Source organism: Passer domesticus, chromosome 5, assembly GCF_036417665.1.
Source record: "Passer domesticus isolate bPasDom1 chromosome 5, bPasDom1.hap1, whole genome shotgun sequence".
NCBI lineage: Eukaryota > Metazoa > Chordata > Aves > Passeriformes > Passeridae > Passer > Passer domesticus.
This window is the reverse complement of record NC_087478.1, coordinates 55,990,959-56,012,484: the sequence shown is the minus strand read 5'-3', so window position 1 is coordinate 56,012,484 and position 21,526 is coordinate 55,990,959. Positions and strand designations below refer to the sequence as shown.

Here is a 21,526-nt window from a genome sequence, read left to right as displayed (position 1 = left end):
CCAGACACTAAACCCCAGGGCAAAATTCCTCTAAACTTCTGAGTTTGCCACATCTTCCCCCTGACCTCTACCAGAATTTAGCTCATGCCATTCAAGATCAGTGAGATCTTCCATTTTGTAACACTTCAATTTAGGTGAAAGAATTCAAAATGAAATAAACCTTTTAGCTGTTCAACCAGTAGATTATGCTTTGGATTTTGTCACCTGAGTTGTTTGTGAAAACAGAACTGAGGTTTTTGTCTACTTTTGCTTCTCTGCAGCTCTCATGTCCTTTAAGAGCTCCAGAACATCTCAAGCACTTACTCAGTCTGCATAAGAACAGCATCTATATTTTGTAATACACAATGCATTTATCAGTCCGGTGCATGTATCTGATGTGGGAAAGTGGTATCCAACCCTCACCACAGGCAGCAGAGCTGCAAAGACACTCTTCCATACTGCTGGGGCTAACATGGAATTCCTTGCCAAAGCACAGACTTGACTCCCTGCCTCCCAACCACCACATCAACACCTGAACCACTGACCCTCCTGATAGCTCCAGTCAGCTTAACCAGACACAAATGAACTAAAACCAAGACTGCAGGAGGAAAATGTGGGGAGGACAGTCTTGGTTTCACAGCACGATTAAAATGTCTGTGAAAACCAACAAGGTGTGAAAGCAGAACATTAGTCATTGTGCACAGCATCTTGCCAAGACACCTTTGTTGTTAAACTCCGCTCACATTTCTCAGAAAAAATCTGCTTGGTTCAGCACACCAGCCTTGCCTTTAGAGTAGGAGTGTTGGGAGAGGTAGAGTTCAGGCTGCCGCTGCGCCCTGCCATTACAAAGACATGATGGGAACCCCAAGGAGGACAAGTGAAATGGCTGTTCTCCCACAAAACAAAAATTAATACTAATAGAATCACAGACTCCTTAAGGCTGGAAAATACCTCTAAAATCATCAAGCCCAACCATGAACCCAGAACCTCTACCATGTTCGCCACTAAACCATGTTCTCAAATGCCATATCCACACATTTTTAAAATCCCTCCAGGGAGGATGACTCTACCACGTCCCTGGACAGCCTATTCCAATTTTTAATAACTCCTTCAGGAAAGAAACTTTTCATAATATCTGACCTAATCCCACCACGGCACAACTAGAGGCCATTTCCTCTCATCCTGTCAAACACTTAGGGCAGTTCATCTATTCTCTGGGAGAAACCTTGCAGAGATGTCTTGGTTTTGCAGGCTGTGTGTACTGGGTGCAAAGAACTCTTTTCTGGGTATTGCCAGTAATATTTTCTAAAATCTGCATGAAACCAGACCTTCTGTAGCACACCAAACCCAGAAAATTCTGTGTACAACACAAGAGTTGCTTGCTTTTTGCCTGAAGTAACTTCTATATAATACTTGTGACTGACTCTTAATTTGAGGTATGAAAAGGCTAGAAAGCCCCTGACTTTGGTTTCAGTGGAGAAAATGATGATAGTTGAAGAATGGATGATAGAGAAAGACCATAGCAGCTATTTCCAAGAGCAGCAGCCTAAGCACTGCTTACAGTGGTGCACAGACCCAGGACCTGCAGGCACTGGACACATGACACCTTCCCAGATATTTGCTCTGGACTGTCTTCACGGGTAAAAAGTTGATTCCTGGCATGATCTTCTTCCCAGAGAGATGAGCAAAGAAGAAGGGAGATGAAATATATGAGAAGAACAGAGCAATAATGATAGTGAGCAGGACTGAAGAGAAATGGAGCGGGAATATGTTCAAACACTGGATTTAGGAAAGTGCATCAGGAGATGGGGTGGAAGGAGCCCCAGTGGGAAGGAATGGGCTTCAGGGAGGTCTGAAAAATGCCAGGAGACCTGGTGTGTCCAAAACCTGGGTAAGCACACAGTGTGTCCCTCCAGAGCACTTCTCCACCAGGGAATCTGCATCCTCCCCTGCGACTGAGCCCAGCATTCACCCTGCAGAGCAACAGCTCCTCTTTGGGAGAGGAGGGGGAGGAAAAGAAATGAAACAGCAAGAGAAGCAAAAAAGAAAAGCAAATATTTAATTGAACAGCAACTGCAAGCATATTTAGGGCATTTGGTAGTTCTGGATCCAGTTTGTATCATTTAAATCTATAAAGCATTAACATACTTTACTAGCTGTGTAAGAAAGGCTTTCCATTTCCCGAAGAAGGTTCTTTTCATCAGTAACTTAAAACCTATCTTCAGTTAAGCAGCTAGATTTTGCTTGTGTTTTCAATGTTAGTGATTAATTGCAGAACACTATATGGGAAGAGAATGCAGATTTACCAATAGTGATTTTAATCCTAAAAACAAAAGAACAGTTGTCATAATGCCACTGAGGCTTCACAGAAGTCTGAGGTCAAGCATTTACTTAAAATGCCTTGTAAGATCAGACCCAGTGCACTTATAAACTCTACAACATCAATACACAGTTAATTTGTTAAACACGTGTGAAAAGCTTTGTCTGTAATCATCTAAGTGTAAAAATCCATGCTGCTCTGGAGGGAATTACTCCTGTGGCAAGTACAAGCATCACCAAACTTCCACAGCTTGCCTGCCTTCAGTCTTTAAACCCTTTTCCCTGGAAATGAGTTAGAATTCTAAACCACAGAAGGTTTCTAGTGGCTTCTGGTTTAAACCTAATAATAAAAAAAAAATAATTTAAAAAACCAGTTTCCTCTCAGTTGCTGAATTCTCCTTTCAAAAATAAACCTCATTTTTAGCTTACCACAGCTGATACCCTCATTTTCCTTCATTTTCTCTTCTGCTTTGGAGATGAAATAAGCAGCACAAATCACACTGCTCTTGCTGTATGTGCAAGTTTGATTTGTATAGAAGGAACTGCAACTCCACAGCATCATTTCCCTGTACAGCAGATTGCACTGACTGTTTTGACCACCACAGTCAAGTCAACAGTTGGGCAAGTGAGCCTTTCTCAACACCTCTTTCCTGACCATCAATACATATTACCTATGCTCAGTTAAACAAAGCTGCTGCTTGTTCCCTCATCTTTAGAGCCCCTTGCAAGAAGGTTCCTCCAGTCTCAGCTTCCTCAGTATCAACTGGTGTGCCTTGGGCAGAGCCTCTGGGTTTCTCAAGACAAGCACCACTACCTGTGATACAGACCTGTAGCAGACTTTGTCAGCATCAATCCCATCCCAAGTTCATACTGGTCACACTCTCTGAGCTGGCGTGTAACCAGTTTATGTGGGAGCCCTCCCAAACCAGCCTCTCCTGCACTTCCCGCTTCCCTCCTCAAAATACTTGGAGCCCTTTCCACATACTCCAGCAGCAGACCTACTGCAAAGCTTTTCCTAAAGTTTGCAGGTTACTTCCTCCCCAGAGAATAAGAAGGGGAAAAATAAAAACAACCATACACCCACTCAAAGTCCCCCACACGATATTTTAAAAAATAGAAGTGAATTCTGAAAGAAAAGCAGCTGAACACAGCCCTTCACTTTGAGGCATTTACCTGAAACATTTTGTAAGCATAAATAACACATTGCTGAGCAGTGAAGATGCAATCTTTCCACAATATTCCGTTTCCTCAACAGCAGCCCAGCTGGTGCCTGGTGCAGAAGAAGGATGAGAGGCTCATTCCCAGCGTTGCCCAGCTATGACTTCTCATCGGGAGAAATGCAGGAGCCAGCACATAAGAGATCTCCTTACCTTATTTAGCCAGATGCAGTGCCCGTGAATGTCCCAGCTATACTCCATGCTGGTCATGACTGTTTTCATGCATTCACGGACGGACGCCAGAAGCCGAGGCTGAGGGCTCCGGGCTCCTCTGAGCCGAGGTTAGTTGACAGCAGGTCCCCTTGCCCAGCCGAGGATGGAAGCGAGCGGAGGGGAAGACGTGGGAAGCAGCAGCGCTCCTCAGGCGGAGCAAGCAGCTCTGGGGAATTAACACATCAAAGCCCGGCACGCAACTTCTCCAATCCGGCACATACAGGAGGGGGATGCAGGCAGGGAGGTGCAAAGCAGCATAAACCCGACCGGGAGCAAGGACAGCCCCACGAAGGTGGCACCCGGCCACCTCCACCCTCGCTCTTGTCACCAGCACAGCTCCCTCCTCCGGACCCTCCTGGAAAGTATCCGACCCAACAGCACAGGAGAAAAGAGCAATTCCCACCCCTTCACCTGAGCACAAAGTAAACAGGAGGGGCCTTCCTAGTAATTAGAAAAGCTGCAGGAACGCATGCAATTAATTCACGTGTACACGCCAAGAAAAAATGGAAGAGTTGACTCAGCTGTCCCAGGTCTCACAAGTGGCTTGTCCCAAGTTTATGTCATACTTCAGAGTGATGTAAGAAGCAACAATAACAACGAACCTCTGTCCTCGGGTTCAGGTTTCAATTGACCCACTACCAGCAGCAGCATGACAAATTCTTAGTATTTCTGACCACAGAGCCCAGCTCTGAGGGTCCTGTGATTAGCTCAAAAACCAGTTTTATTATTATAATGAAATGTCTACAACTACCATTGATAGAGAAAATCTCAAAACCATGAATGCTGAATAACTCAGGAGATATCAGGAGAACAAAGGACATGCAGAAGCTGTGCTTTTTAAGACAAACTGATTAATTTTGGATGGGGAATGGTGATTTTTGATGGGTTGTTCTTACTGCCAAAGAACTCATCCCTGATGCCTGAAGATGCAACAGCAAGGCATACCATAAATGAGCCCATATTATCTTCCAGCATTAAAAACACACCAATCTGGATGATCACCTTTAGCAAGAAGTAGGGTTCTGTGTTTCCAGAAACTTGGGTGGTGCATCTCTCAGAGACAAAATGCATTGCCAGTAGGGAATGGATGATGACAGGATGACACAATATCACAAGATACTTCCCTACTGCAACTCGAGGAGAGATCTCAAACTGTTTGGTGGTAACACCCTGGTGCCACACATTAGCATAGGACCTTTTTATACACAAACTCAACATAAGCAGAAGCTGAATCAAATGACTGCACTGCACACCCACACCAGGATAATCAAACAACAAACTTGGGTTTCAAGACAAGATTTATTTTTTCCCCATGAATAAGAGATGATTTCTGGCTAACCAAACCACATCCTCCACTTGGGAATCACCCTCTTGCTCAAATAGGTCAGTGTAAGATTACAAAGCTATGTCTATCCAGCAAGGAAAATTCCTCTCTGAAAGCTAATATTCCGTCATATTAACTCATTACTCCCAGCTACTCTCTGGAACAACCAACTTAAAGGAAAAATGTCAAAATCTGAATCTGGTCTTTGAGGCAGCAGCAACACATTGGACTGCAGGAGGCACGATGGATACCTCAGCTCAATCATCATCCTGAGATGAGCTGAAAATGTTCTGTGGCTGGACTTGATCATGATCTTAAAGGTCTTTTCCAACCTTAATGATTCTATGATTCTACATGATTCAACAAGCCTTTGGAGGACATAAAGTTTTGATTGACCCTAAAGTCAATTTCAGAAATTCACTTATGGAGTGAAAATAATTATTAAAATATGCCTTATAATATACATATTTAAATTCAGAAAGTCACTTCCAAAGCTGCACTTGCTGTGGGTTTTAAAGAAAAAATCTTATGTTATCTTGGCTGTTTCACTTCAGGAGCACATACTTTAAAGAGGAGAAGGCACACACGAGGACCCACATACATGTTCAGATGAGAAGCATGGGAAAAATGGCTCTGAGGTGTGGGAAGGCACTGTCCACCCACTCCTACCCTTCACTCTTCTTTTTAACAAAACATAGTTGGTTTCCTCTTTCTGGGAAAGCAGTTGCATAAGATGTATTTTTTAGAAATGCAAAAAATCCCCCAACCACTTTCAAGAAAAGTAATAACCAGAAGGAAGACTGTCTCTTGTTTGTTTCAACTGAAGAAAAACTGGAGAAATGCTCACAGTTGGGAGCAAGGTTTGTGAGAATTACTCTTCAAGAGATGGATCTATCAGCTTTCAGCTGGACACAACAAAGCTGCCTTGGTCTTGCAAAATGTGGAGTTTTGTTTAAAATGGTTTTGTTACTGGTGCTGATGTTAGAGATTACTCACACACTGCCTCTACTGAAGCCAGAAGCTCCATTTTCACAGAGTACAGCACATGCCTTATTACGGCGCACATTGAAATACACCAAACATTTCTCCTAACCAAGAGTATTCTGAAAAAACTCCAGAACTCTGGAATTGCTATGATCTGGCCATGGATTTCAGGGGCTTGGCTCCCAGTGAAAGCATGGAGTCCAAACATGTTTGAGCTCAGAAAGGTCTCAGTCCCTTTTCAGACTTGGAACAAATGGCCTCTTTTGTATTTTCACCAACGACATTCACCATTTGCACATGGAGATGTGAGCAGGGTTTCAGCAGCAGAGGCCAGTTTGAGCTGCAACGACATGTTACAGTGAAACTGACTTCTTTGTGCAGCAGAGAGCTGCACGTACAACTTTTCCCAGCCCGCCTTGGGGACCATATGATGGTTTCTGTTGGAAGAGCTGTGCCAGATGTCCAGGCACTGTACGTATACTCTGGTGTCACGTGGCCATCTGGCACCCACTTGTTAAAAACAAAAAGCAGCACAGACTGTTTTAACCCACTGGCCCTTTTTGAGTGATTGCACACTGAGAGGAGCAGAAAGGAAGAGGCATGGCAGCCCATTCTGGCATGGCAGGAGTGAATGCTCTACCCTATTTCACAGAAACTTTGGGTGACTGCTGTCATCCCCTTTTGCCAATGTGGGCACCAGTGGTTTGGCTGCAGGAGGCAGGAGAGGATTTTTTTCCTGTGACACACTGTCTGGCAGCAGTAAACACTATTTTTCTTTTCCTCTGAGACACAAAAGGCTTGCTTACAGCCCCACATGGGATGTCACACACCAGTTCCAGCATCCTAGGTGATGCACCTTCATGCATGGAGGATTAAACTAGTTTCAAACAAAGAAGATGTCTGCCCTTCGTCTCTAAGGAGGGGCATAGCTGCAAAAAACTTTCCTGCAAATCATCCAGACATTTCATATGACACCTCCCTGCTCAGGAACTGGTGACATCGGTGACACCTGGAAATCCTGTGGCTGTAGCACACTGTAAGTGGAATGATAAGTTTTTCCTACCAGGGGCTTTAAGGATGACAGAAAATACAGGGTAATAATTTGAAGCAGACTAAGGAGTAATTGAGGCATAGATGGAATAGCAATTTTCTGCAATCTTTGGTACTCACAACCCCTGCACATCTTTTCCAGTGGTTGGGAGGCACTAAACTGAATGGTACAGCAGAGCCCTTCCTCTTCCACATAGCCCTTGGATGCAATAAAAACCCACTGCTGTCTCATTGCCATTAGGTGATCCACACTGTGTGAGTCTGAAGGGCCCCATTCCAGACCCTACCAGACAGGCACCCCTAAATCACACATCTGCCATCACAAGAGTCTCCACCTCATTAATCTCAGCAGTCACTGCAGCCTCAGCCATGCTGCTGGGCCCCATTACTCCAGAATAACCTGCAGGAAATCAGCACCACTAAACATGGCCTACAGATGACTGTGAACACCATGAGAGATAACAGTTTCCAAGACTGTTTATTTGGTGTATTTTTTGTTTATCAAGGCCAGAGTTGCATGAAACCTGTTATGTCCACTGAGAGCAGTGAGCAGTTACAGCAATGTTCACAGCTGTACGTTAGACAGGCAGAGAATGCTGATGTTAGCAGGAACTCTGCCCATTTTAAAGATCTGACTTCAATGTCACTCCTGCCTCTTCCTCCTCATCTCAGCATTGGCTGCTACACTTTGACAGTGGAGGCAAGATCCAAATCCCACTGGAGGCAGTGGGAGAGCTTCCATGTGGTTCATTAACTTTCAAGCATTTCCAAATGAGTAGTTCAAAGCAAAGACTTAAAAAAAGGAAAAAGAAGGCTCTTCCTTCAGATCTTTCTGCAAGGGCTACAGAAGCCAGTCCAAGGTGCCCATCTGTCCCTGCATTGCTGTGCTCATCCTCCATGACAGCAGATGGCACAAAGGGTTGCCCAGCACCAGCCGCAGCAAACATGGCCCTGCACCCGGCAGTCCTCTGGGCTACGACTGAGTGTTGAGATCAAGCCATTTGTCGAGATAGAAATGCCTTCTGCAAGACCAGCCATGACTCCAGGGAGACTGAGTCTTTCCCAGGGGATGCAGTGGCCATCCTGGCAAGGGAGCAGGCGATGGTGGCTGTCTGTCCCCACAGCAGCAGCACATGGAACACAGAGCCACCACAGTCCTCCCGCAGCCCCAGCCTTCACCAGGGCTGGACCCCAATTTCAGCAGCACAGTGTGACCTTGGCCAACACCCAGCGTGTGACACACAGGACCTGGCCACGGCTGCAAGACAGATTTGACAGATTATGCGGCAGTGCCCACTCACTGCTGTCACTATGACAGCTGCAATGAGGCTGGCTGAAAAACCAAAGTGTGGCCTCTGGCAGCAACTCCTGACTTCCACTGCTGGAGCTTCCCCAAAACCTGCACACACCTGGACCTCCGCAACACAAACCCTGCCACACGCAAGCACAAGGATTATTCCTTGGCCCTTGGTGGCTTGGAAGTCACCAATCACAGGGCATCTGGAGGCAAACCCAGCAGCTTCTTCAAAAATGATGCTGTTTTAACTCACCCTTTGGTAAGTACAATATTTTTTTTCCCAGAGCAGTCTTTGGGTAACCTACACTAGGATAATTGTTGATTCTTTTGGGAAAACCAAGTCTTGGGAAAATAACTGCCTTCTCAGTTATATTCCTGTGTATTTTTAAAGTAAGGTGACAAAAACTGGCCAATTTACAAACACAGAAAATAGAAGTTTGGTTTGGTATCCAGATTGAAGGGATGCAGAGCTTACACCATTCCCTTATGTTATAAATCAGGTGAGGAAGCTCTGTAATAACACTGATCCCCATGGGGAATAAAAACCACTGTCAAAAATGCTTTTTACTGAAAAGTATTCAAAACCACTTATTTTCCCCCACCTAAACATCTGATTCTTAAAAAAAAAAAGGTCTTTCCCCAGCCCTCTGAGATGAAACTGCAGTTACCAAGTATTGTTTGCCCCCTAGATTGAGGCACATCAAAGACAGCAAAGGCCAACCCACTGCAAGAGGCATTTGAGCAACAGCTTTTCCAAGACTCCACAGCAGTATCTCAAAAACAAAATCTCTTCCCTGATATCCACTCTAAGCTTTATGAATAGCTGTGTGAAACAGAGCCAGTCTACCCAACACCCCAAATGAGCCTGGTAGAGGTAAAACAAGGTGAGACTGTACCATTTGACTTTGGAGCCATTCGATGAGAGCCTCTGCTGTGGAGTCCGGGACCTGGGAGCGCAGCCCCTCCCTCTCGTCTGCTTCCATCATCTCCAGCAAGCCCCGCAAGTCCTCCACAAGGTGTAGCGCCCGCAGGCCCCCCATGAATGGGGAGGTGGGGGACTGGCAGTCAAAGATGCCATTGGAGTACTCCAGTGCCTTGGAACCTGCAGGGAGCAAAATCACAAGGGGTCAGGCACAGGACGAGGATTGGGTGCACCCCGAAGCTGGGAAAGGGCAGGGGTTGTTCCTGGCAGGGTTTATCCCAGCCAAATTCAGCACTGGTGCTTGGGGAGGGAAGCTCCAGCAGGAACAAGGTGGGCTGGTCCTCAGAGAATGGGAATGCCACAACCTGCTGATGGGGTTGAGGCGTGGACTGGGCTCCTGCTCCCTGGGATGAATTCCCAAGGTAGAAGGTGCTGCCAGGGATGGAACACACTCTGCCAATGTCCTGAGACACCCTGTAGGCACTGAATGATCCAAGTCACATTCCAGTGATGGTGTCCAGAGGAAACCATGCCCTGCATTTTCCATGTAGGAGTATGTTATGCTGCTCCAAGGTACTGGAAAATTTTTAAAATAATAAAAAAGATGAAGATAAATTAAAAGATCAAATCACTTCTGCACGGGAATAAATTTTAAACCCAGCAATTTGACACAGTAGCACTGACATTTGCATGTTAATAAAGAGAAAAATATCTCATTTGCATAAACTCACAGGATGCATATTTGACCTACATTAGAAGGTGCTATATATTAAGTTAGAAAGGCAACTATGAATTTAGGATTAAGGGTGATATAAGTCAACCTAGCTAATTCCAACCATAATTCCAGTACACTGATTTGCGACCTTAATTCTGTAATACCTCGACACAATGAGACGTGTTCATGACAGACCTTCATTTATGCTGTCAACTTTTAGAAACTACAAGGATATGCCATATATGCACTTCCATGAACTTTCATTCACCCCATGTGGCAAGCCACAAAAATCCAAGTATTCTGCTAAATTCCCACTGAAAACAATAAAGAGAAAAATAACCTCAACAGCACATGAGCTGATATCCCTTTGTTGTAATATTCCTTTATAGATCTATTCACAGACATGGGTAAATGAAGTCTGTGGTGACTTAAATCTTCCAACATCACATTTTGTTTTTATATTAAACCTCATCCTGCCATAACCAACTTGGGCTCTTGGAAACACAAATACATGATCGGATCTAAATACCAGTGTCTACTTATGGAAATTACTGAAGTCACAGCTTACATGTATTTTTAGAGACCATCATGATCAAACTGAATCCCCTTTACATTTGTTCCTGCTATGTGTCCTTAATATCTTTAGGCAGAGACGAGCCATTGCTCTAACAAAGCACACACTGTATGATTATTTTTTCCCTAAGGAAAATTGCTTAAGTGGAACTACTAAAAATTTTATAACTGTGTTGTTACACTTGCAAGGGCATTTTTGACTGCTGACTTCTTGATCTTTCCCTCCTATGTGTTGGATATTTATATTATTTTCTAACTCATTAGACTCAGCTTAAAAGCAGAGGTTGTGTTCTTTGCAATGCCTCTCCCTGGGCAACTTACAATTTACAGGTACTTATAAAAAATTCTAATGTTCAAGGCAGTTCCAAAATTTGGACCCAAAGCATTCCAATTTTGAAAAGATTTAAAAAAAAAAAAAAAGAAAAAAAATTCAATTAATGTTTTAACTCTTCTGAGTTGAGGGAAGTTCAGAGTAGCCACTATTGTCCTTGACTCTCCTCATGCTCCATGCAGGAGCTGAACTGCATCACTCAGCCATTTCCAGCAGCCCTCTGAGAGAGGGTAGAAGAAAACCCAATCCATGGAGTCTATGAGAGTCTGTGCAATCCCTCCACTTTGGTTACTTGTTAACTCTAAACTAGAATGGAAGGCACCAAAAGCAATTCCCAGCATATTCCCTTCTCTGTCTGAAACTCTGTCCTCCAGTAGGAGGAAGGAGGACCCAAAAAAGCAAAATAAACACCTGCCCAAGTGTTTACCTGCTATAATGCCATCCATCTGCTCCAGGGCCGCAGCGAGCATGTCACTTGCATCACTCATCATCTTCTCTCTTCTCAGGACCAATCACCAGCTATACCAAAAGGAGCAGTAAAATGTCAATGGTGTGAGTTGGTCCAGAGCCTCAAGCCTGCAATTTAATCTGCAAAAGAGAATTTAATTTCATTGCATGTTCTCTGAATTCAGGCATGACTGTTGACAGATCAGAAAGCAGATCTGGGTCATTTGCTGGCCACAATAAAACCCTTAGGCATGGACTGAGATCGAGGAATCAAAGCACCAACCTGATGACCCAGTTTCAAGTGGCCCATGGCCTGCTCTGCCCACAGGTCCGTGCCACTGACAGGGCATCCCACAGAACACCTCAGAAATCCCACATGGCACTTCCAGGAAACTCACAGAGAAGACACAGGCCTTCTATCACTAAAGGGAGCTGCAACTCAGCAACAAAACACATGTGTGTCTGCTGTAATTTTCTCCCCAAGCAATAGAAAAAGAGAACTGACCACTTGTCTGAGATTTCTGGATGTCTGACAATCCAGAAGTTCCTGGCATGGAACTGTCTGCCTACAGGCAGGATCTCTCAGATGCCCACAGCTCACTGGATGAGCATGAGTGCCTGGACTATCCCTGCTCTGAGTTTAGCAGATTCACATCATAACAACACAATCTGATCTGACTCTCCCACTTCTACAAGCCAGAAGTGGTCCCCAAAGGAGTATTTCCAGCAGGCTGGAAAAACAAGCCAGCCCAACATGCTGCCTGTAGGTGAGCTAGTAAACCAGAAATCCTGATGGGCTACAAGTTAATTTAAGCAGGTGCTTAGTAGCCTGGCTGAAGTGGAGCTGCAGGGGTCAGAGGCATTCCCAATCCCTCCAGCCCACCACAACAGACGCACAAAACATCAACATGGCCCAGATTGCCTTGGCTTTAATCTGATACACATAAGATGGCTTCTGCTATAAATACAGCTAGGGAACAAAGCTAAACAAACACCAGGAAGGAAAACTCGCTTTAACCTTCACATGCCCTGCCATTTGGTTTTTGTATTAGGCCACACCACTGCTGACATTTGCTCCAACATGAGCAATTAAGAAAGTTGTTCACGGTATCTCTGGCATAAAGTCTGGAAAAGAGTCTACTAAAAAGCAAATCTAAACAAAAATCCCTGTTATAAACTGATTTTTCCCTCCTACGAGTCACCTTATTGGTCTGACCCAGATGGGAGGTGGCTCTTATTAGAAGCTGCCAGCTGGCTTTGCTGAAACATTATCCTTAAAATGCCAACAAACATTTCATCTTCCACAACAACATTTTTATTACATGAAGTAGGTCCAAACCCTAAGGTAACCTTTGAACAACAGCACAAAGACTGCTACGCTTTTGGCAAACGCCTGGTTTTACTATGTGGTTGTCAGAGACAGAAAAACCAAGAGAACTTTAAACAGTCAAAATACCTGTAAGTGAAGATGTTGCAAATCTTAAAAAGTGCAGTAGTATTGTAACTGAAGACTTTCAGCCTTCAAGGAGGAAGCCCCCAGTTTTAAACACAATGTAAACATTCAGCTTCAATCAGTGTAAGACCTACCAGAATATGCAGATCCTACAAGACAACTGATTCTGTGTCTCCACATCTGATAAAAATGAGCAGAAAATGCAGCTTTTGCACACACATTCACTTGGACAACACTGAAGACAGTCTCCTTTTTTAGCTGCTTAAGATTTTCTGGCTCTAATATCAGGTCCTGCTCAAATATGGGAGTCTATGAAGGCAGGGTGTGAACAATCTGCTGTGGATTTCCCCCCAAGGGCAAAGAATACAGAGAAAGCCTGGGGCTTCTACAGCCCCAGGCAAAACACCGATTCCTCACAGCTCTAAGTGGGAAAAGACCAACAGCACAAAGCAACCACAAAGCCACAGAAGCCAATCAGTGTTTGGCAATCAGAAGTGTACATGAGCTTTTCAAAGTGCTTTTTTTCAAAGTGCTTTTCAAACACCTCATAGGGCTAGTGAAGAATACAGAGCCAGGCTCTTCTCAGAGGTGCCCAGTGACATGGCAAGAGGCAATGGGCACATGTGAAAACACAGGGAGTTCACCTTAGAATTAAAAAGGGGAGAGGAAAAAAAAGCCTAAATAAGAATAAATCATTTTAAAAAGCTTTTTTACTATGAGAATAGCAAGTAATAGAAAGGGTTGCCCTTTTGGGGTCTCCAACCCTGGAGCTACTCACAGCCCAACTGGACCCTACATGGCACAGCTTGTCCTGGGTGTTATGAATAAAAAGGTTATAAATTTTTTTTAAGGTTGCAAAGTTAAACAAGTTGAACCAATTGCTGTTAAATTGAAGGTTACCTGCATGTTGCAGCCACCTATTGTTAAGAGTTATTCTTCAATTACAGGTTATTAGCCATTGTCCCACTTGATGCTTGCCAGGGGTGACACCAGACCCCCCGCAGGTAGCAGGGGGGGAGTGACATCAGAGCTAGTATGCAGATGAGAATGCATTTCACCAGATTTTGTAACGTTCCAGGAAAAAAACCCCTAAAAACAATGAGCCAACATGGAATTAAGAGACCTAAGTGATGTCTAAAGATGAGGAACTTCATCCAGTATCTGCTAAGATCCTTTTACTTCTCACCCTAACCTCAAAAGGTCTTAACTAGAAAGAGGACCTGGAATGTTAGACCGAAAAAGTGGAATTTCCTACTCTCCCGTGAGGACAGAAGCCCCAGCTCTGCCTGCAGACCAGCAGACACAGCTGCATCATCCTCCTCCTCTGTGCCACTCCTGGGAGCACCAGCGGCATGGGCGTGACCCATCGATTTCTCCCCACCTGAGCTGATTCTTTTCCATAAAGGCATTAAGAAGGAGAAAGATCTCCTGCCCCATTTATTTCAACAGCACACCCCTTGATTCTTACCTTCTGGCTAGGAAATGCATGAACTGGGGACAAGTTCTGTTAATCTGTACAACTATAACTACTAATTTGTACAACTACAACTGCTAATTTGTACAACTACAACTGCTAATTTGTACTTGCACAATATAGTCATTGCTTGTAGTCACAGAAAAATCACTATCCTTGCACTTCATCCAGGTACAACCACCTCTGATGTCTGCCAAAAGCACTCCTTGCTTTCCTAAACAAGGGGTTTTTCCATGGTTGTCAAAAATCCCTAAGGCAGCCCTACTGAAGGGAGCAGACAGTGGTATCAACAAAATCCAAGAAACTTCCAGGTTACCTGCCTCTGACTCCAAGGAAAGACACATCAGTTTGCACAGAGCTTCCTCCACTGCTACTCCCAAAGGAGCTGCACTGCTGAGAGCAGCAGGGAGAAATTTTAAGATAAAACTTACTGAAGCAAGACCCTGCAAACACTCAGACCTCCAAAAACTCTTCCACTACCCACAGAGCATCTGCTTAGCAGCCTGACCAAGCCCACAGCTGAGAAACTTGGAGAGGTGAAATGAAAAAGAACAAAAAGCCCCCAAGCTGAACAGTTGGGGATGACACAATAAAATCCCATTTCCCTGGTTATTTGGTCCTAAAAGTGGCCACTGAAAACCAGCCTGGAACAGCACATCCTGCTCTGGCCATCCTCCCCGCACAGTGGAGCACATCCACCAGTCAGGAAGTAAAATTACTGTAACAGAAAAATAACATTGGAATTATCCTTCCCAAGCAAAGGCATAGAATTATTTTTGGTCTTTGCACAACTATCACCAACATGCATGGAGGGAGTGGGCAGAGGGCAAAGAGGACCTCTATACATCAGCGGAGCAAAGGACCAAACTTTCATGGGCTAGAGGAAAGAAAGAGGACAACAGTAAAACACCAGCAGATTAATGCCTGTGCCTCCTGAAGGGCACCCTCTGACTTCACAAACTTTGAAAAAAGCCTCAGCTGTCCACTGATGCAGCAGAGGTTTTCCAATATGTATATTCCACTCTTCCCTCTTTACGGCTTTGGTCTAATACAAATAAAACCTAAGAGAAAACTCAAGGCTTTGGGGTTTTTTTCTTGGCAGTGATTAAGGAAAACCACACAGGTAACATGAACAAAAATCCATCTTGGAGGAGTGCAGTGGAGCTCCTTAGGAAAATAATGCATGGCAAGCAGTTTCACCTCCCTTCATCCACAAAAGCAGGAAGGGGAAAAAGCATAATTTTAACACAGATTGATCTATGGCATGGCAGATAAATGAGATATCAAGGCGCACACAGGAGACAGAGAAGCAGATGCATGAAATCCACCCCTGATATAACATCACTGACGACACACCTGAGAGGCAAGTACTGACAGTGCCCTGCCTGACAGACAAATTAAAATAAGTTTTCTCTTGCTTTCCAAGAAAATGACAACACTTACCTTCCCGCGTGCACAACCAGTGCCAGGTGGGGTGTGGGGGGCTGTTTGTACAGAGGCAGATCCCCCTTTTAGAGCTCCCAGCTGAATACCCTGCTCATGCCGACAAGAACAAGCATCGCTTCATCAAGCCTGTATTTACAAGCCACCATTAAAAAACCCAAAATTAAAATACAAATGCAGCTCTCTACACTATCATTTACGATTAATCTTCTTACTAGCTGGCACTTCTACCCCATCTCTGGCTGTAACAGAGAAAATATAATGTGGTCTTACTTGTTTAATGTCCCTTCCTCTGGTTCAAATGCACCAGCCAGTTGCTAGGGCTGTGCTGTTCACTTTTCAGTAGGTGGAGATTTTTTTATTTTTATTTTTGAATTACATACAAACCCTCTGGCTACAGTGCTGGTGAAGACGTATTCCAAACAGCTTACAGAGAAAACAAAACGCTGCCCTGCAAATAAACACGAGGAAAGCTGGGGAAAAAAACTTAACAAGAGGCTCTATGAATGGAACTGCAGTTTGTTGGATGCAAACCAGAAAGCTGCCTGGATATGGATTTCAAAATCTGATATTTAATTAAGATGGCAGACTTCAAAAAGAAGATAAAAAGTGCTTAAGCATTTTATATATGTAGGAAATGGTAGTTTTCCCATCCAGAGGCTGCCTCTTTCCTAGATCAAACAGCACACACAGAGGCATCGAGGGCCAACATCTTTTTTTTTTTGTTATTTTGGGGGTGGTCTCATTCTGCATCTCCACCTGCAAAACACACCACACTTTAAAGCCCAGAGGTTCACAGAGTTAAAGGGAATCAGCTGCCTGCTGGCAGGTCAGGAGGCCCAGAGGACACACCATGCCCTGGATGTCACTGCTCTGAGGAAGGGAGGGCTGGCCTTTTGTCCCACTTGCTTTCCTCTTCGTGCACATGGGCTGCAAATGCTCAGCGCAGGGAAATAAAGCATCAGCTACAGATTATTTTTATGACATTTTATTTTTATGATTCAGTAAGACAGATGACTTAAGTTTCCCAGCTCTCCCATTCACACATAACACTACTTAAGCCAGGAAATTATGATACACAGAAATTAAAAACCTTGATTAGGGCTTGTTTCTGAGGGCTGTTGAGAGTAAAAGAGGACCCCCAAGAGCTGGCTGTCACCCCAGAGTAGCCTACCATGAAAGTAAAATGAAAAAGCTAAGAAGCTGCAGTCATCTTTTCTGGGGAGAATGGAGGGAAAGAACCTGTTCCACAGCAAAAGTACGATGCTAAATGCCGTCAAAATCCATGTCCTGCCTTCTTAGTGCTATATGGACCAGACGACTGCAGGAGAGGTCTAAAGCAACATCTGAATTCATCTCTCATGCCTCACTACACTAAAACAACACATCCTTAGCAATTAACTTTACAAAATAAAGCTCTATTTAATGAAGACAAAGGTCATTTCAGACACATCTATTTCTGCTTTTCCTGGCAGGTCAGAAGAGAAATACAAACACCCGGAGACTTATTTACAAAATACATTTCACTCACAATTGCAAACAGTTTCAAATTACTTCAATCCAAATCCCTGGCACAGTTTCTCATGGGATGTTTTGAAGAAGCTCAACTACAGTGTCATCAGTCAGTAGTAGTTTACTAATGAATATATTTTGGTAATTTATACTACGAGTCATTAACATTTCTTTTAATGTAAATGACAACTCCATTTCATTCCTTCCAGGCCTGGAAGAAGAAACTAAAAAAGAAAATGGATGCTAGCTGAATACATTGCTCTGAGATGTTTTGAAAGAAAATAACAAATTAAATGTTAAAAGTCAAGTTAGGAAATGCTGGAAATACCTCAATGGGAATAATATAAAGAAATATCTTCATTTGAGGCAGGGATGGGAATCTAGTAAGGTCCCAGATATGCTTTTAGCCAAGTAATTCAGACATTGTCCCCCTTACCCAAGGTCATCAGGTGGAGCCAGGTGTATCCATAACATTATTATGGATAAAAACAACCCAAATGTTGGCAAAGGCTTACTTTAAACTGATTATGTCTATTTACTTTTATAACTAAAATTCTTTTTTAATTTGCTGAGCTGTAGTCAATGACATCAAAGCAACACTGCTCTCCTATATACGCAGGACTACAAACAAAGCAACAAATGTCCCTTTGTTCCCTAAGTCTAGATCCTTTGTTCCCTGAATTTCCTTATTTCTTTATTATACACAAATGTTATTTATTTCCTTTAACTGATAAAAATGAGTGGAAGCACACTAAGGATAAAAGCCCATCCCATAAGTACGCAAGAAATGTGTTGAGATAAAAGGTTTCAAGCTGTAGAAATTACTTTAAAGTACTTTAAGAGGACAAAACACAGAAGTCTTTTCAAAATAGAAATGTTTATACCTGGGAAAAACTTACATCAAATCACACAACTTTTACTACAAACCAGCTGAGTCGCATTCTGCACTTTGCCTTAACATTTGTTAAACACTCTGGTCATAAATCAAAAGCTCAGCCTCAACAAGATAAGCATCCTTGAGATCCTTTGACAGAGATGAATACAGAGCAAACAGTTTATGTAAACACCCAAAGTCTCTGAGTCAAGGTTTATGGCTTAGACGCATATCCACTTACAAAACAAACCCTTTATTTAGTTCTCCAGTACTGAAATCACTCTGGTTGCTTATCTCTGCTACCCTACTTCAGCAGCTCTTTTGTTGTTGTTGTTGTTGTTGTTGCAACTGAAAAGGAAATTTAGAAACCCGGGTTTTACACTGGCAGGTGATGTTGTTCTGTGGGCTCTGAGTGTTGTGACAGAGAGGCGGCTCCTCACCTGCACAGCAGCTCTGTGATGCTAATACCTGTTTGCACATCCTCATCAGACTCATTTTTACTCTTTTTCACAAAAGCAATCCAAGGTCAAATGAAGCCTTGTTAAAAAACAAGACAAAACAAAAACCACCCTCCACAGACCACTTCAAGCTGTTCCTGTTTTACTGGTTAACTGTTTAATAGTCTTCAGCTTCTCACCTCAGAGAGCCTGAGAACCAGTACATTATTTTCTCACTTGTTTTCCTTGGGTCCACTGATTAGAAAAACAAATTAGATATGTTTCCCTGACTCCAAGACTGCTAATTCAAGCAAGAAAATGCCTAACATTCCCCAGCAACATGTTACTGACATACTGTGGCCACACAGGCTACTAAACAAAAGGGGCACTGTTGGTGAGAGGCCAAAGGTAGTTCTCAAAAATACCTTAAAACACACCTAGTCCTGAGCACTGATCCACATTTAGATCCCATTTCATTCCTTGTGCCACCTCTTCCAATGAGCTCCATCCAAAGGTCAAATTCACAAGCCTCCAGATTTGAAAGGATTTGACACTAGATTTTGGACCTTCATGTCTAAGAGTTTCCAGATGCACACTTTCAGAGCTGACACCCCATAAAGCAGAGGTAGAGGGCACCACCCATAAAAAGTCCATAAATAAATAAAATACATTTAGTCTGAACAGTGTTTTAATGTGTCTGCAGAAAACAACAAAAAATCCAATGCCTTGTAATTTTACAGCATCAACTGTTACAAATGGAAAATCTGTGTATGTATTGCATCTTTCCCCTTCTATCTGCCTCTGATTTTGCTGTGTTAAGACTTCCTTTTCAGGAGTGATATGTAAAACAAGAGTGTGATATCTGAAGCACATGTTTGTGTGTGAGGATACTTTTGTTTTTCAAAGACTCATGATCTCTGAGAACTTGAGGCTGCCACTACCACCACTGCACCACTGCCACAACATGATTTACCATCTCAACTCTCCTGGCATTTTAAGAATGATGCAGGGTAAAATTCATTGTGGTTAAGGAATCTTTTTTTTGCCACGTAATAGAATGGGACTGAATTTTAATGAGTAAAAAATACGGGGAAAGTGAAAACCAATGAATTGTAGGCTAACTTTCCCTCAGATTTTCTCTTCTTCTCCTCAAAAACTTGTGGACTTCATCTTCTCCCAAACTGGAGCCCTTTGCCAAAAACTCACACTGGAGCTTTGCCAACAGCCTTTGTTTAGGTAGCACAATTGGGAGTCTGAGAGAGTCCACATCAAGACAAGCTGCTTTAGGCAGCACATGGACTTTAATCACTATTAAAAACGGACATTCTACCTTTGACATTCCTGAAATACTCAAAGGGGGTTCAAAACAGACTTTGAATTTTGCATTAGTTCTCAGCTTCGAAAAGGGACAAGTGGTTCATGGGCAAAACACTCTGAAAAGTGTGTTTATTCTCCCCAAACAGTTACCTCTGACATTTGATAACTGTGGAGTGTGTTATCCCACTGCCAGCCAGAGCTGCCACAGACCCTGCAGAGCAAGGCACTGCCCGGCTGCACTGCAGTGGGATACCTCTAGCACAGGAAGTGTGGCTCTGTGGGGATGCACTCCCTCATCTCCTTAGGACCATCCTCTCCTTGCTCTGGGACACAGCCTGTGCTGACTGCCCAGCTCCGGAGTCTCTCATTGATGTTAGGGTGACGAAGAGGCACACACAGAGAGGGCATTTTCCCACCGTGGCCCTTCCCACACTTTCTCTCAATACTTCTCTTCCCCACATCCCTTCTCCAATCCCTAGGGAAAGCACAGTTCCAGGGATTTCAGTAATGCTGAAGAAAGCAAAGTTTTTTATTATTTTTTTATTTTCAGCCAGGGAGCAGAGCACTGTTGATTTTGTCTTGCTTTTTCAACACCAAAGTCCCAGTGTCAAGAGATGGAGGACAAAAGCTGCGTGGTCTCAGCTCCAAGAGAGGGCCTTTCTCTTCTGAATGCTGCACTGGTCAGTAGCAAGCAAACAAATCCTCAAACCCCCACTACCACTACAGTGCAGCTTTAAGGAACCATGCTGCCCCCACCACTGCTTGGCTGGGGAGCTGTGTGTCCTGCCTACCCTTGTACCAGCTTTGCACCTCAGCACAGAAGCAATTTAGCAGCCAGGACACAGGAATCAGCTCTTCTGCTGCTCATTCCTTTCTCCTGAAAGCCTACAGATGGCTCTTAGGGGTAGAAATGTTGTCCTCTCCATCCTCCTCTTGTACAAATGACACCTCCTCACCATCTCTTGCAGAAAGATGGTTTCAGTCTTGGTGCCCTGCAGCTTCCAGCATCACCCAAGGCTAAAAAACTCAGCGAAGCAGGGGCTGAACTGTGCTTGGGGCTCAGAGTTCACAAGACAGACATCAGTGCTAGGGGAATGGAAACAATGCTGGGGTGGGCTGGAGAGTTACATGGGTAAAGATAATACATTCATGGTTGATACTGAAGGGTAGGAGGGCTTCACCAGCAAGGCAGAGGGAGGAAGCAGATCAGCAGCAAGCCAGAGCTGTGGCCCCTGCAGGAACAGAGCTTTAAACACAACTGGGCCCAGCCCTACACTCTCCTCTTTCTCCTGCAGCAGGAAGAGGAGAGAAACTGGGGAAAAAAAAGACCAGAAGAGAAGAAAGTGTCTTGTTACTGCTGCTTCCCCTGTAAGAGAGAAAGATCTGGGAATGAAAGGGAGCAGCCACTGTCCATTCCATGGCCAAACCTCTGGGCATATGTAGGAGGGAAAAATATCCCACCCCTCACCCCATCAACAAGATGAGCAGAAAGTGGCTTTGCAGCTGAGGAAGATGCAGTCCATGGGATGAAGACAAATCATAGCACTCAGAAAATTAAGACATGCTTGCATCAAGAGATGTCTGATAGCCAGTTGGGGCAGAAATGCAGCTTCTGTGGGATAACAAGGTACTGAGACTGGAGTTA

The 21,526-nt window shown here is 43.9% G+C and overlaps 2 protein-coding genes across 23 annotated transcripts in view; both read right to left on the bottom strand.

The window, feature by feature from the left end:
* The window catches only part of PPFIBP1 (PPFIA binding protein 1), a 104,790-nt gene that overhangs the window by 36,588 nt on the left and 46,676 nt on the right, over nucleotides 1-21,526 (bottom strand). For 16 of the 22 annotated variants that reach the window (XM_064420688.1, XM_064420694.1, XM_064420692.1 and 13 more), the window contains exons 1-2: nucleotides 11,352-11,492; nucleotides 9,280-9,485 (exon numbers count right to left, since the gene is read on the bottom strand). In XM_064420688.1, the coding sequence (XP_064276758.1) occupies nucleotides 9,280-9,485; nucleotides 11,352-11,415 (270 nt within the window). In that variant the 5' untranslated portion in view covers nucleotides 11,416-11,492. Of the gene's footprint in view, nucleotides 1-3,668; nucleotides 4,136-9,279; nucleotides 9,486-11,351; nucleotides 11,493-15,741; nucleotides 15,973-16,014; nucleotides 16,030-21,526 lie in introns of those variants that run through there. The other 6 variants (XM_064420691.1, XM_064420690.1, XM_064420689.1 and 3 more) reach the window with 6 other exon arrangements.
* Nucleotides 11,493-21,526, bottom strand: part of LOC135300815 (NADH-cytochrome b5 reductase 3) — a 94,011-nt gene continuing 83,977 nt past the window's right edge. Inside the window, exon 9 of the mRNA XM_064420721.1 lies at nucleotides 11,493-11,512. Coding sequence (XP_064276791.1) covers nucleotides 11,508-11,512 — 5 coding nt within the window. The 3' untranslated portion in view covers nucleotides 11,493-11,507. The remainder of the gene's footprint in view (nucleotides 11,513-21,526) is intronic.